Below are 16,417 nucleotides of genomic sequence, written 5' to 3' on the forward strand. Positions count from 1 at the left end.
GTCCGGTCGTGGGGCCTGAACTCTGGGCCTGGGTGCTGTCCCTCAGCTTTTCAGCTCAAGGCTAGTGCTCTACCACTTGAGCCACAGTGCCACTTCCAGCTTTTTTTTCTTTTTGCTTATGTGGTGCTGAGGAATTGAACCCAGGGCCTCATGCATGCAAGGCAAGCGCTCTACCACTGAGCCACCTTCCCAGCCCTTCTTTCTCTTTCTATTCGTCCCTATTTTTTCATGATTGACTTGCTAAATAAATCTTAATTTGCAGTCCACCTTGCAGCTTTCCTTTTTTGTAAAACCCCTTCAGATGCTTTGTGTTGTGGAGTTGGGGGTATTAGATAGAGAGAATATTGGGAGCTGAGTTGAGGATCCCTCTTTGCTTTTATCAGGATTTGTCATTGTCCCTTTCTCATCTCTGGTGACATATCCCCCACCCTATAAACTTCCTTTGTGTCCATTTTTAGACCACCCCTACCTGGTCTCATGTGGATATTTTCCATAGATGATTTTTTAAAAAAATCTGATGGGATGTTATGTCTGCCTTTCTTTATCTCAGTATAATTTTTGTTTTGAGGGGATAGCGTGTACCAGTAGTGTATCACCTGTTACTGTTAAGTAGTATTTCATTCATCAGTAGGTGGATGGACATTTGGGTGGTTTCTAATTTTAGGGCTGCTGTGAATAATGATACTCTGGATATTTAGGCCCAGGGCTTTCGTAGGTACTTTTTTCATTTATTGTGGGCAGGTTCCCCAAAATGGAATAAGGGTGAGTAAGTACCTTTGTTTATTTCTTGCTGGTAACCAAAACCAGGGCTTTGCACATGCCAGGCAAGTGTTCTATCACTGAGCTACATTCCTAGCCCAATATTTATCTGCTTTAGTAGCTTTAGACTGTATTCCAATGTGACTACACAGTTGTTTTTGTTTTTGTTCTTTTGTCATGGGGTTGGAACTCTGGGCCTGGGCACTGTCCCTCAGCTCTTTAGCTCAAGGCAAGTGTTCTACCACTTGGGCCACAGCACCACTTCCAGTTTTCCACAGACTTTCCTTTCCTGCCTGGTTTGGCTTTGAACTGTGGTCCTCAGATCTCAGCCTCCTGAGTAACTAGAATAACTGGCATGAGCCACTGGTGCCCTACTGACTACAATTTTGCATTCCCACCCAAACAAATGGAATGACTGATAACTTCCTTGCACTGAGGATGGAGGGCCTTGAACACTGTCCATGGGCGTGGTCCAGAGCAAGCGGTATCAGTTGCTCTGGGTGGGGTCTCACCATGCTAACAGTCATAAGAAATTTTATCCAACAGCATGATTCACTTAGATCTCTGTAAATACATTTGCAGTCAGCTCCTACTGGTAGGACCACCAGATATAGAGCTGTCAAGGAAAAACAAATTTTTCTTGTAAGTGGTTTCATACAAATGAATCTATAAACAGTTCCTTTGACCTAATCTTGTACTGGGTGACCTGCTAAATTTCTACCCTACCTTAATCTTTGAGGACAGGATGTCTGTGGGACTGAAGTTCCTCTTCAGGTGGGCTAGCGGAAACTGATTGGATCTAAGAAGGCTGTAACAGTAACCAGCAGACAACTGCCAACTTCATTATAATACCATTTACATGCTTAATGATTCCCCCCCCCCCATGACAGCTGACAATTACCATAGTGATGACTGGAAAGAACCATAAAAGGAGTGAAAAGAGGTGTTTGAATTGCCCTGCCCATTCTCACAGAGGACATGAATATTCCTTCCCTTTATTAGCCTGTCTCCTCTTTTCATTTCTTTTACAACTTCCCCACTCCTACAAGCTAAGAAGTTGATTTTGGAATTTTTATCTCTTTTTTCTATTCTTGGCCAAGTTTCCTTCTCTGCTTAATTGGCATTTGCCATTTGGTTCCACAATTCCTAGAGATAAAAAAGGACTTAATTTGGGGATCAAAAATTGGAAACAGTTGAAGGAAGCTTGTAGTCTTCAGCCTTTCTGATTCCTCTATCTTTTTTTTCTTTTTTTGCCAGTACTGGGGCTTACTCAGGGCCTGGGCTCTGCCCCTGAGCCCTGCTGTACTCAAGGATAGTGCTTTACTACTTGAACCACAGTGCCACTTCCAGCATTTTTTTCTGTTTATGTGTTACTGAGGAATCGAACCTAGGGCTTCATGCATGCTAGGCAAGCACTCTGCCATTAAGCCACATTCTCAGTCTCTGATTCCTGCTTCTTAATCTGAGCTACTTCTCCCTTTCCAGAGTCCTTACCTCCAATACTTCCCCGAACAGAATGATTTTTCTGCGTGTGTCCACAGGCCCTCAAGGGCCTTTTCATTCCCCTTCCTATTTTTGCTCCCTTTAGTGGAGCAAGTCTGTGGATGCTAGACAAGTGCTATACCATTCACACACACACACACACACACACACACACACACACACACACACACACACACTCCAGTTTAGTGCTTTTCCATCAATATGTGGTCCCTAGTAAACCCCTCCAGTCTGGATGTGCTTATACATGGATTATTTCCTACCCTTCTTTCCTTTTATTTTATATTGGCCTTATTGAGGTCTGAACTCAGGGCTCTCTTGACTTGCTTGTTCAAGGCTAGTGTTCCACCATCTGAGCCATGCATCCAGCATGGGTTTTTGCTGGTTAACTGGAGAAGGAAGTCTCTCAAAGTTTTCTACTCAGAGTAGCTTCAAACCTCAACCTTATAGATCTCAGCTTCTTGAGTAGCTAGGATTACACGTGAGAGCCTCTGACTCACATTTCTTTTTTTTTTTCTTCTGCAACTCCCCTGTGATTTGAGTGCCTGTTCTATTTCCCATTACTCTACATTTTTGTTTTATTTTCTGGGATTTGTCAACTTTGTAATCCTCTCTTTGTCAGATTAATAGACTTTTTATTCTCCTAACATCCATTTGTTTCCCTCCTTCCTCCCTTTCCATTTGTTGTTGGTGGTGGTGGTCCTGGGGCTTGAACTCTGGGCTTGGGTGCTGTCCCTGAGCTATTCAGCTCAAGAGCCACAGCACCACTTCTGATTTTCTAGTGGTTAATTGGCAATAAGAGTCTCAGAGACTTTCCTGCCTGGGCTGGCTTTGAACCTGTGATCTTCAGATCTCAGCCTCCTGAGTAGCTAAGATTATAGTCATGAGCCACAGGCACCTGGCCCTCTCCATTGTTATATGTGAACTTCTTCCAGAGAAACAGAAACCACATTTTGAGAGGTCAAATTGGGATTCTTTCTAAGAATATATATATATATATATATATATGTGGGTGTGTGTGTATATATATAATATATGTTTTATATATATATATATAATTTTTTCCTTGTGCCCCTTCTTGGGCTTGAATTTAGGGCCTAGATGATGTTTTTGAGCTTTTGTGCTCAAAGCTACTGATCTACCACTTGAGACACAGCTCTGATACAACTCTACTTCCAGCTTTTTGCTAGTTAATTAGAGATAAAAGTCTCATGGACTTTCTTGCCTGGGCTGGCTTTACACTGTTATTCTCAGACCTCAGCCTCTTGAGGTGCTAGAATTACAGGTGGGAGCCATTGGCGCTGGCTCTTTGAGGATATTCTTTTTAAAAAAATTAATTTATTTTATTATAGAGGTGATGTACAGAGGGATTACAATTACACGAGTCAGGTAATGAGTATATTTCCTTTAGTGTCTTCTGTTTCCTCACTCTCTCCCACAAGTTGTATAGCTCACTTCATTAATGTCCAGTGAGCTCCATTGCTGTACTTTTTCACCCTTTCTGCCTCAAATTCTGGACCCTCCTCCCCTTACCAAAGATATATACATGAATATGCAATACATATGGAAAAGAGACAGAATCATCAAAAACTCAAAACTAAAAAAAAAAGTATTTTCCCATATCTTGGAGTTTGTTTTAGTATGTATATTATTTTATATAAATACTAAGAGGCATGTAGGCATAATGCCTTTGTGTTTCTGTCCTAAGAGTATCCTCTTTTGTCTCACTGTGTGTGTGTGAGTGTGTACACGTATGTATGTATATAGAATCCTGTATAATTTGTCATATTCCAGTGCATTTTACGTCTAATTTCCACATATCAGAGAGAACATGCACTGTTTGTCTCTCTAAGCTTGGATTATCTCACTTAACTTGATTTGTTCTAGTTCCATCCATTTCCTTGCAAATCACAATATTTTATTCTTTCTAATGGCAGTGTAAAATTCCAATGTGAATAAGTACCACATTTTTTGGATCCACTCAATTGTGGGCCAGCTACGGTATTTCCATATCTTGGCTATTGTGAATAGTGAGACAATGAATATGGATGTGGCTTTGTCATACCTTGGCTCATGACATTCAGGGTCGATGCCCAGGAGTGATATGGCTGAGTTGTAGGGAAAGTCAATGTTTAGTTTTTTGATTTTTTGTTTTTGTTTTTGGTCGGTTGTAAGGCTTGAACTCTGGGCTTAGGCACTGTCCCTGTGCTCTTCAGCTCAAGATGAGTGCTCCACCGCTTGAGCCACAGCACCAATTCCGCTTTTCTAGTAGTTTATTGGAGATAAGAGATGGACTTTCCTGCCTGGCCTGGCTTCTAACCATGGTCCTCAGATCTCAGCCTCCTGAGTAGCTAGGATTACAGGCGTGAGCCACCAGCACCCGGCTTAATGTTTAGTTTTTTAAGGAGTCTCTAGACTGCTGTCCAGAGTGGTTGTACTAGTTTACATTCCCACCAACAGTGCTGTAGGGTCCCCTTTTCCCTCACATGCCTGCCAACATTTCTTGTTTGAATTCACAATGTTGGCCAATGTTACTGGGGTGAGATGGTATCTCAGAGCTGTTTTGATTTGCATTTCCTTTATGGCCAGGGATGATGAATATTTCCTCATGTGTTTCTTGTCATTCTTAGCTCTTCTTCTGAGAAGTTCTCCTTAGCTTCCTTGCCCATTTAGTGATTGGTTTATTAGGGATATTGGCCTTTGCTGATATATTGCTGGTAAAGATCTTTGTTGGCTGTCATTCTAATTTAGTAACTATGTCCTTAGCTGTGGGGGTTGGGGAGAGGTTTGAGCTGTGGGCCTGAATGCTGTCCCTTAGCTCTTCAGCTCAAGACAAGTGCTCTACCAGTCGAGCCACAGCACCACTTCTGATTTTCTGATGGTTAATTGTAGATAGGAGTCTCATGGAGTTTCCACCCAGGCTGGCTTCGAACCACAATCCTCAGATCGCAGCCTCCTGAGTAGCTAGGATTACAGTCTTGAACCACTGGCATCTGGCTTGAAGAAATCTTTTATTTTGATGTAGTCTTATTTGTCAAGTCTCTCTCCTATCTGTTGTGTTCCTGGGACTCAATAAGTTCCTACCTCTACCATAAGTTCTAATGTTTCTCTTACTCTCTCTTGCAGTAGTTTCAAAGTTTCAGGTCTAATGTTGACATCTTTAATCTACTTTGAATTGATATTAGTGCATAGTGACAAAAAGGGATCCACTTTTAGTTTTCTGCATATGGATGCCCAATTTTTCCAACTCCAATTATTGAAGAGGCTAATTTTTTCCACTGTATATCTTTGTCTCCCTTATCAAATATCAGATAACATGAAGTGTATGGTTTTATTTCTGGGACTTCTAATCTATTCCATTGATCTTCAGGTCTATTTCTGTGCCAATACTAAGCTGTTTTTGTTATTATGACTCTGTAGTAGAGTTTGAAGTCTGGTATTATGATACCACCCACACTGCTTTTTTTTTTGCCTAGAATTGCTTTAGCTATTCTAGGTCTTTTGTTGTTGCATATGAATTTTTAGATTGTTTTCTCTATCTTGGTAAAGAATGTCATTGGGATTTTGATAGAGATTGCATTGAATTTGTATACCATTTTTGGCAGTATGGCCATTTCAATGATATTGCTAGCCCAGGCAGGAAAGTCTGTGAGACTCTAATCACCAATTAACAAACAGAACACCAGAAGTGGCATTGTGGCTCAGAGTGGTAGAGTGCTTAAGAAGAGCTCACGTACAGTGCTCAGGCCCTGAGTTCAAGCCCCACTACTGACAAAAAAAGGGACCTGGTACATGTCTTTTTTAAAATTTTTATTGTTATCATAAAGGTGATATCCAGTGGGGTTACAGTTATATGCTGTTACATATTTTTAAGACATATTTTATTATTTGCAGGATTTTGGGGGGGGTTAAAGTCCTGGATTCCTGGATTAGGATGCTTTTCTGGTGGTTGTGAAGGGGAGATGCAGCTAGGTTCTGTGTTACAGTGCTATGTCACAGGGCTCTTCTGTGCTCCAGGAAAACACTGCTTCTGAAGGTATGCAAGGGTTTCCTCTTGCCAGCCTCCCAGAGCTTGATTATCTTGCAGCCTCCAGATCTGGTCAGAAGGTACACAGGGTGTTTTGCTCTGCACTTGAATGTTTCCATGCACTGAGTTTCCAGTGTGAGATTGCAGCAGCAGCCTTGCTTAAATGGGAATCAAAGGAATCAGACTGTGTGGGACAGTGGTCAGTGTGTGACAAGCCTCCTGGAGACTCAAAAACTCTCTCAGGTTGGAAAACTATGGCTGGTTGCTTGCCATAGGAACATAAAAGGTTGTCATTCTTGTAACACACTAGCCTTGAACTGAAGAGTGCAGGGACAGCACTCAGGCCCAGAATTCAAGCCCCAGGCCAGACCAAAAAAAAAAAAAAACTATACAAAAGGTTGTCATTCTTAAGGTTAGAAAGGCCTCTGGGCAGTCAGCTGTTTACTGTCTGATGCTATGGGGCAGCTGTTACTGACTCTTCATATGAAAGGGATAGTATGCATTACATGTACATAGCATACCAACAGAGGTGTTATACATGCACTAATACATAATTATGCATGAATTGTAATACATAAAACCTCTATGTGGAAGTAGGAATATATAAATAAGAGGCATATAAATATTATATGAACTACAAGGCATATATGATCATAACATGTATCCATATGAAAGATATGAAAGATAGATATTATACTAGTAGGTTTCATGCATATATTAGTATCCATAAGTATGTATCAATCCTAAAACATATATGAAAAATAAAGGGAAAGAAAGAAATATATATGAAATAAAAAGAAAATGTGATTTATATATACAAATATAGGTTACTTAGGTTATTAGTTTTTATAATTTGGAACAAATAATAATGCACACATGAAGAGAAATATAATATATAACTACTATGACAAAATAGGTTTGAGATATGAATTATTATATATAATTATGGATCAATCATAACAAATCCATACAGAAGAGAAATTATGGAAGAATGAATACACCTTGAATATTGTATTAATATAGGCATGAATATTTATAGTATATATAGTATATTAGTATATAAGCTACCGGTTGAATTGGAACATACAAATTATTTAGCCTGAGTAATCATTTTCTCTTAATAATTTAGTTACTAAGGTGGGTTTTCTTTTTCTTTCTTTCCTTTTTTTTTAATTATGAAAATACCGTACAGAGGGGTTACAATTACACGGGCAAAGTAATGAGTACATATCTTATCAAGCATTGTTGCTTCTTCCTTTGTTTCACTTCCCATCCCTTCCCATCCTCCCACCCACTCCACCCCCCCCCCCCCCCCACCCCTTGTATTTTGTGTTTGAGGTAAGGTCCCATCTCATTTGAGGAGTAAGGTCTAGGCTGACTTGGACTTCACTCCTGCCTCTGCCTTCTAAGTGCTGGGAATACAGTCTTGTACCACTACACTTGGATATCTCAGTTATTTTTTTAATGGTAATGGAAAACTGATTAAGACAACAATAATCAAGAATGACAGACTTTTTCCCTTTGTGATTGAGTATACTGAGAAATAATTCAGTGGCTACAAAGCAGGAGCTATACGTAATACTTTGTTTTGGGTTGGCATTGACATATTAGAAATACCCAAAGAGCCCAATAATAAGGGAAGAATGACAATGTCTCTACTCCATGACATATCACCAGCCATTGTGTATAGATGACACATTTTTTTATTAATTTTTTTTGTCGGTCATGGGGCTTGAACTCTGGGCATGGGTGCTGTCCCTCAGCTCTTCAGCTCAAGGCTAGAGCTCTACCACTTGAGCCACAGCACCACTTCCAAATGACACATTTTTTGGAATCCACTCACCTAGTGTAGGGCATTTGCACTGTTTCCATACCCTGGATATTGTGAATAGTGCAGCAATATACAAATGGATGTGCAAATGTCTTTATAATATCTTGGCTTGTGATGTTCTTGGTAGGTCCCAAGGGATATAATCATAATGTCTTTTGAGTTCCTAACATGGCCACAGACAAATTTCTCTGCCAGTGTGTCTACTCATGATGTAGGCTCTGCTCTTCACAGCCAGCTCTGTGCCTCAGCTTGATCCAGTACCCGAATGACTGCTAGCTTCTTATGGGTTTGGTCAATGGGGAGCACTGACAGGTAATCAGAGAGTGGGAAAAGAGAGGGCTGGATATTTATTTTTCCTGCTGTCTCTTTTCTGCCAGTGATTAGTTCTCTAAACTACAACTCATTTTGACAGCTTCTTTTCTGAAATTCTACTGGTTCAAGAGTGACTCAGTTTCTTTCCGTTCTTTCTGCCCTAAAGCCATAAATGGCTTTCATATCTTATGAATTCTTTGTCTATCAACTGTCCTTTCAGGTGACTTGAACCTGTCTCTATGAGATATACAGGAGGGGACTCATTTCTTACCTGGGCCTTCAAGGATCTTTCAATTTGTTCTTCCTTCCTAAGGGCGAGATGCTACACTTTGAACACAAAACTTACATTCTGCACTTTCTCTCTTTCCTGCTTGTTAATGTCTCTCCTCTATTTTGCTCTCATAGTCTAAACAGATTCTAGCTCTTCTGTCATCTTCTGTGTGCTCTGCTGAATGTACACGTATGGTATGTTATTTTACCTTCCATTTCATTCCTTCTCCTGTAAAATATGGTCTTTTCACTCACTTTTTTTTGCTTCTTTAAAATAAGTTTTTTATTGTCAAACTACTGTACAGAGGGGTTACAGTTACATGAGCAATGTAATGACTACATTTCCTATCAAGCATTGTTGCCTTCTCCTTTGTTTTTCCCCTACCATCCCTTCCCTCCCACCTCCACAACTATCCCCCCGCCCCCCGTACCCTCCCCAGCCTAAATTGTAGTTCGTTTTTCAACATAGTGTCTTGTGCATCTCATTGTTATAATGGATCAACCTGTATCCCTATTTAAGCATTTTGTTTTTTCTCTTCCCCTCCCCAAATTAGACCAACATCAAATACAGTGAAAATAGGGGAGGAACATACAAAGCAACAAAAAAAATCACATGGTACATTATAGATATGTTAGAAACAATAGCAAGAAAGAAAAAAAAACACTTGTGTCCCTACCTTGGGGTTCATTTCACTTAACATCATCTAATCTGGTCACATGTACATAGCTTTTGACCTTTACTGCTGTCCCAGACAAATACTAGTTATTTTTCACTCACTTTTTGTCTCTCTTTCAGTTGCTATCATTCTCTTTGCTAAGATCTGCAGGGATGTGCACCATCACCTATTGAGAGAGGTCTCAATAGCCACTTTATACAGCCTCCTTAAATTGGAGTGAGGCATGGCTTTGAAGATGTTTTAAAATAATATGTCTTTTGCATCTAGTTCCAGCCTGCGAAGCCAAGAGGTTGTCCCGGGGATTTAGATCCCAACTAATCTACCCTTTTAGAGCTAGATTATCCTTTTTGTTCCTAACTCAGTGTGGTCTTGGCACAATGCTTTCTTTTGTGCAAAATGGAATATAAACTCTTCATGTATAACTGCTATGCTTTGCTGCTATGGTATTTGCTGGAATTACTTACCCATCAAGTTATGGTGGGTCATGACTGCTAACCACCACTGTCTCTTCATACTCATTCTTTCATGGAATTTACTAAACTGGGTTTCCATATTTATTCTGTAAAATCTGACCTTTTTTTTTTTAGTTGTTCTAGGGTTTGAACTCAGAGTCTGAATGTTACCCTGAGCTTTTGTGCTCAAGGATGGCACTCTACCACTGAGCCACAGCTCCACTTCAGGCTTTTTGGTGGTTAAGTCTCATGGACTTTCCTGCTGTGTTGACTTCAAACCACAATTCTCAGATCTCATCCTCCTGAATAGCTGGGATTGCAGTTATGAGCCACTGGCAAACAGCTTGCCTCTGACATTATTTGAAATGGTTGGGGCTGGGCTGGGGGAGCTGGGGAGAGTCCTTACTCTGTAGGTTTGGCTGGGGTTAAAATAAGATCCTCTTTGCCTCTGCTTCCTGAGCATTGGGATTCTAGGCATGAACCACCATACCTGGCATCTTGACTTTTTTTTCTCAGCTGCCATCTGGCAAATTTAGCATTTTCAGGTTTCAACCAGTCTGCTCATCAGCACAGGACACGTCTATGTGAAAAAAAAAAAAGCCACCAGCCAGTCACCGGTGGCTCACGCCTGTAATCCTAGCTACTCAGGAGGCTGAGATCTGAGGATCACAGTTCAAAGCCAGCCCCAGCAGAAAAGTCCGTGAGACTCTTATTTCCAATGAACCACTAGAAAAAAAGAAACAGAAATGGCGCTGTGGCTCAAGTGGTAGAGCGCTCACCTTGAGCTGAAGAGCACAGGGATAGCGCCCAAGCCCAGAGTTCAAGACCCATGACTGACAAAAATAAAAATAAAAATAAAAAAAATCCACCACTCATATGCATTTCACCGTTCCCTCTCATCTGCCTGTTCAGCACACTCTGATGGATAGGACCCTTCCACCCCTCAGCCTGATCATACAGGGAAGAAATGTGGGCATTGTTCTGCACTCTTTTCAGTCACTGATGCTGGATGTTGTTGTTATTAGATTCTGTTGACTAGGTCTAGGGTGTGAAAAATTCTTGGTCTTGTTTGAGAAAGAATTCAAGAAGAGACATGAAGGAGATACAACTGGGAGTAGGTTTTTGATGCAAAACAAAGCCAAAATGCACTGTCTAGATGGGAATGTGGGAAGGCTTAAGAACTGCCCTGAATGCCCCCCACAGATCGCAAGCTTGTAGACATAGGTCATCATTCCTGGAAAATTAGGTTATGTGCTGTTAACTTCTTGAGACTGAATACTATATTATTGACACTTTCTACATATAAACTGGAGGATTTCTTAGCTTTGGATGGTCAGACTAGGGCTATCATTTTCTATAGGGTTCAGGTTCAGTTACACCCTTTTGTGTGTCACAAGTCTTTCTATTAACACAAGAAATCCAGGATATGATTTTATCAATATCTAAATATCTTTTTAGCCCTTAGGTGTCTTGGCTCCCTGCTTATCTCTTAGGGTCTTAGGGATAAGGAGACCTCTCCGTTAGCTCCTTCACGGAGGTTCAGAGTCAGAGTACTTTTTAAAAAATGTTGTTAGAAGCCGGGCGCTGGTGGCTCACACCTGTAATCCTAGCTACTCAGGAGGCTGAGATCTGAGGATCGCGGTTCAAAGCCAGCCTGGGCAGTAGAGACCGTGAGACTACTATCTCCAATAAGCCACCAGAAAACCGGAAGTGGCGCTATAGCTCAAGTGGTAGAGCGCTCGCCTTGAGCTGAAGAGCTGAGGGACAGCGCCCAGGCCCAGAGTTCAAGCCCCTTGACCGACCAAAAAAAAAAATGTTGTTAGATCCTTGTAGTCTGTTTTGTATTACTAAGAACACAATCTCATGACCAGAAGAGTTATTATGGCTCATGGTTCTGGTCCAAGGTTCATGGGGCTGCATCTGGCGATGTCTCCTATTGGCAAAGTCCCAATGTAGCTCAGTAAGTGCATGTGTGTGTGTGTGTGTGTGTGTGTGTCCTGTCTAGTCTCCTTCTTTTTATAAAGCCACTGAGATTCAATCAGATCATTCAACACCCCTGGTCATATTAAGTATCTACTCTTTAAATAATACCTCACCAAGATTAGATTGCAATAGTTTTCAGAGAGGACAGTCTATATACAGACCATCACACACTCTATGAAAATTTTGTCTAAATTTACCATTACCTAACATAGTAATCTTTCCTCTCATCCGTTTCTAGGTGTTTCCAGTTGATAAACCAAAGACTTAGGCTTTGGGGAATAGGGCCTAAAATAACCCTGCACAACTCCCCAGGGAGAATAAAGATCTATCTTGTGAATGAGCGACTTGGCAGCTCTATTCTCTGCTGAGACACTGTTAGGCTTTTCTGCTTTTCTCTTATGTTTCAAAATGTTCATGCCGTCCTCCAGATATGTGTAGCTTTACTGCACTATTATGCTCTTGGAATATTAATCATAGTCTTTGGGTATATATATCTTTTCATATGTAATAAATTTTGTACAGTTATTCACATTTTTAAAGGACTCCTTTCCCTCCATTCAGAAAAATAAAAGAACTCAATAAGGTAAAAGAACTCAAAGTCTGCTGTGGGCTAAAGGGTTAACTCTGTTAGCTCTGGAATTTTCCTCCTTGAAGACAGCCACAGAGGTGTTCTCTATTCCTTTATAAAAGGAAAATCAAGGGCCAGGAGCTTAGGCTTTGAATGCACATTCAGTGTACATTCATAATAAAAGCTGAACCGAATGGCACTTTCATGATGCGCCTTGATGCTTGATGTCGATGAAAGGGTGAATGAAAGTTTGGGGCCCCGCTGCTCACCTCCAAGAGGCTGGTCCTGTTCACTTTCAGACATGACCCGATCTTCTTGAATTTCCTTTTAAATCTACTTTCTCCCTCTGTCTCTGTGTCTGTCTCTCTGTGTCTCTCTCTTTCTTCTCTATCTCTATCCATAACAGCTGCCCTCTTCTGTTCCCCCTCTCCTCCCCCCCCCCCGCCCCCAGCATCTTTGTGATGAAGCTGGGTGGATTTTTTTCCCTCTTTTTTTTTTTCTTCTTCCCACACTGCAGTTGGATAAAAGATCCCGCCCTTGATTGAAATGGAATCTTCCACTATTGAGCGAGCCTTTGTTGAATGAGTCATCGGCGCGGCTGCTCATTGGCTAAGGCCCCTGGAGCCCAGAGGGATTGCCTGGCAGCGGCTGCAAGGCCGGGCTTCATTCACAGAAACGCTCGCTCGCTAGCCCTTTCATTCACACAAACAGCATTTCATTCACATTTTTTTTTTTTTTACAGTTTTTGTCTGCTTCTAATGAAGAGCACGGTTTGAGAATGACGGGGCTGTTTGGCTTCAGATTTGAGGGGCATTCTGATAACCATCAAAATTGCCTGTGGGGTGTGCATTTGTGGTTGCTATGCAAGCGAGGGGAAGGAAAAAAAAGTGAGTGCCGGGTGGCTGTTTGGCTAGGGCTGCAGCGCTAGAGGAGAGGCCTTGGGGACGTGTTTCCTGGGTGGGGGATGGCGGGGCTTCTTTGCACTCCTGTCTCCTGGGAGCTGGCTTCGCTTGGGTGCCCCTCATGAGTGGCCTCATGAAACCCCCATTCCACCAAGCTCGATCTCATGTGTCACCCATGTTCAGTTCTGGATGTGAGGAGACTCGGGGTGACCTGATGATAGTGTGCTAGAGGTGAATTCATTTGTTTGCAGAGGAAATTACTGGGACACTTTGACAGCTCGTGTGTCACTCACTGTGTGGCAGGTTATTAATTGTGTAAGGCTGACTGGCAGAGACCATGGAGGAAGGGCTAAGTGGGTCTCAAGAGTCTGGGAGCAGACCTTCTAGGGGCTGCCAAAGCCTTGTTCTAACTGGGAGGAAGAAGGCCTGCACATGCATGTCACTGCAAGGCCTGAGCCTGACTCCTGAAAAACAGAACAAAACAAAACAAAAAAACCCAAAGCATCTCCCTCCAATCCCCCCCCCCCGCCCCCCCCATAGATTTGACGTCCTCTTATTGAGTGGTTGCATTTTCTTCTTCTTGACTGCAGGGCTCTGAGCAGCAGTGACGGAAGAAACACTGAAATGTATTGGTCGCATTTCTTAGTCATTTTTTCCCAGAGCTTAAACACATTCTGTTGGAAAGAAGCTTGAAAAGCTGCCTCTTCTTTGGAATGGATTTCTGGAGCCTGTTGCCACCTATCAAAGAAGCACTTTTCCTTTTTGGAAATGTATTTTTAACTTAACCCTGGCTGAGAAAGACCGCTGTATTCCAGCAGGAAAGACCCTGTGACAGATGCACTGTGCAGAAGTTCATACGCAGATTTATTTTTTAGTTTTTTAAAAAATGTTTTTCCGGAAGAGCTGCATTGCCACAAAGACATTCGTCATGGCTGCTCTGTTGATCTGAGATGGAAAAGAAAAGCCCTGAACCTACCAATATCAAACTGGTATTTTATGTTCAAGTAGGGGTGACTATATCCTCTCCTTCTTTTGTCTTTTGCTTTTTTTTCAGTTTTTATTTTAAAATCTTGCTGCTTTCCGAATAAGAATTCATCAGGATCCACTGAAGACTTCTTCAGAAGTGGGGGGAAAAAGGCTTCGTCACATTTTAATGCTTCCCTATCGGCTTTAGGGCTCACACAGATGAGCTGAACAGAGAACAGAAAAGAAAAAGAAAACAACCCTACCACGGAATAATTGGTTTGCAAAAAGTTCATCTGATCATTGGAAGGAACTGGATTTACCCTTTGGCACAGATACTGGATCGAGGGTAGGGGAGAGATGGGGGGGTGAAAAAAAAAGGTTGGAAAGAAAATATCTGGGAAGGTAGGGGGGAAAAGGCATTTGAGAAACGATTGGTTCCAGTTGCTGTCAACGAGTGGATGTCAGATTTCTTTCCCCCCCCCCTTCTTTTTCCTCCTCTTTCTTGATACAGGAAGTGATACGCAGTGCTCACCGAGCCTTTGTTGAGAAGGGTCTCCTCTCACAGTGAGTCATGCATTTTCCGTGAGAGCTGGGCGCTCTCCATCCGAGGCAACTATGACTTTGGCAAACCACACATCCAACCCCGAGCGGCGGTCTCCCGGGCGGGGGCTGCGCGGCTGTGGCTCTGCTGGCTTTTGATGGTTGGAGGGCTCGGTCCTCTTCACTCCTGCGCTCCCCCCCTCCCCTCCTCTGGAAGACTGTCCTAGGACCTCCCTGCTCCTTGTCCCGTGGAGGGAGGGGAGGGGGGGGAACCGAGGCTCATCTGCTATGCGCGGCAGCCCGCGCCGGGGCCGGCGGCAGCAGCAGCAGCAGCAGCGCCGGGGCGGATGCGGCGAGCCCATAGAGGGGCATGCTTCCACGCACCAAGTACAACCGCTTCAGGAATGACTCGGTGACATCGGTCGATGACCTTCTCCACAGCTTGTCGGTAAGCGGTGGTGGCCGTGGCAGCAAGGTCTCCGCCGAGCGCACCACCCGGGCGGCGACCCCCTACCTGGTGTCCGGCGAGGGGCTGCGAAAGGCGTCCGAAGATGGGCCCGGCAGCCTGGGCCACCTGCTTCACAAGGTGTCCCACCTGAAACTCTCCAGCTCGGGCCTCCGCGGCCTGTCGTCGGCCGGCCGGGAGCGGGCGGGAGCGCGGCTCTCGGGGAGCTGCAGCGCGCCCAGCCTGGCCGCCCGGGACAGCAGCGCGCCCCCGGCCCCCCGCGCCCCGGCTGTCAGCATGAGCACCGGCAGGAAGGGCCGGCCGGGCGACGAGCCACTGCCCAGGCCCCCTCGGGGGGTGCCACACTCCAGCGACCAGGTGCTGGGGCCCGGAGTCACCTATGTCGTCAAGGTGGGTACAGGGAGGTGGGGGGGGGGGGAGGCGGGCGGGCCAACTTGGCAGAGGATCCTCGGGGGTGGGGGTGGGATGGGGGACTCTCTGGGGACCGACCCCTTTCCTGAAGCCCCAGGGTGTGGGGAACACTCCCTGCCTCAGAAGTCACAGGAGAGGCGCACTTCTTAGCAATCAGATCAACTAGAAATGTGCTTTTCTAGAATCCATGGTGTGGCAGGAGGGGGGACAGGGAAAGTGGCTTCACTCGACCTGCTTTGACCTAGGATCCACCCTTTTGGCTTGCTTTTCCACCTGGCTTCATCAGAACCAGTGCCTCTTTTACCTGTAGGGGCCTATCCCTGGGTGCCTATCCCAAGGTCTGGCCTAGTTGATGTTTATGAAACACACTTGTGAAGCTGTGGGCAGTCCCCTCCGCGAGGACAGAAGCGCAGAGTGGCGGTGCCTGCTGCGCCTTCCCTGGTGGTAGGGTAGACAGGTTCTTTCTACCACAGCCCTTGGCAGGGCAACACCAAATCTGTCTTGCTTCCAAGCAGACAGATTGTACTTTCTGGTCCAGAAAAGTTATCTTTGATATGTTGTCTTTCATTCCTTAAGGCATGGTTTTGGTTTACAGCAGAGAGAAGAAAATTCGGGACTATTTTTTCCAGTAACTGTAGGCTTCCATTTAAATAGGCGCCAAGGGGCCTAAGCTTGGGCCAGGGAGCCACAGGGTAGAAAAAAGTTTTACTTGCCGTGTAAAGAATTAGAAAATCATAATGTGCTTAGGAGAAT

General features: G+C 43.7%; 2 protein-coding genes across 2 annotated transcripts in view; one reads left to right on the forward strand and one right to left on the reverse strand.

Moving 5' to 3' along the window:
* The window catches only part of Cks2 (CDC28 protein kinase regulatory subunit 2), a 96,015-nt gene extending 83,333 nt beyond the window's left edge, over positions 1-12,682 (reverse strand). Inside the window, exon 1 of the mRNA XM_013023369.1 lies at positions 12,570-12,682. Within this exon, the coding sequence (XP_012878823.1) occupies positions 12,570-12,682 (113 nt within the window). The remainder of the gene's footprint in view (positions 1-12,569) is intronic.
* Positions 12,683-14,834: 2,152 nt separating this feature from the next.
* Positions 14,835-16,417, forward strand: part of Shc3 (SHC (Src homology 2 domain containing) transforming protein 3) — a 160,570-nt gene continuing 158,987 nt past the window's right edge. The window contains exon 1 of the mRNA XM_013023461.1: positions 14,835-15,643. Coding sequence (XP_012878915.1) covers positions 15,158-15,643 — 486 coding nt within the window. The 5' untranslated portion in view covers positions 14,835-15,157. The remainder of the gene's footprint in view (positions 15,644-16,417) is intronic.

This window comes from Dipodomys ordii, unplaced genomic scaffold, assembly GCF_000151885.1.
Source record: "Dipodomys ordii isolate 6190 unplaced genomic scaffold, Dord_2.0 Scaffold68, whole genome shotgun sequence".
NCBI lineage: Eukaryota > Metazoa > Chordata > Mammalia > Rodentia > Heteromyidae > Dipodomys > Dipodomys ordii.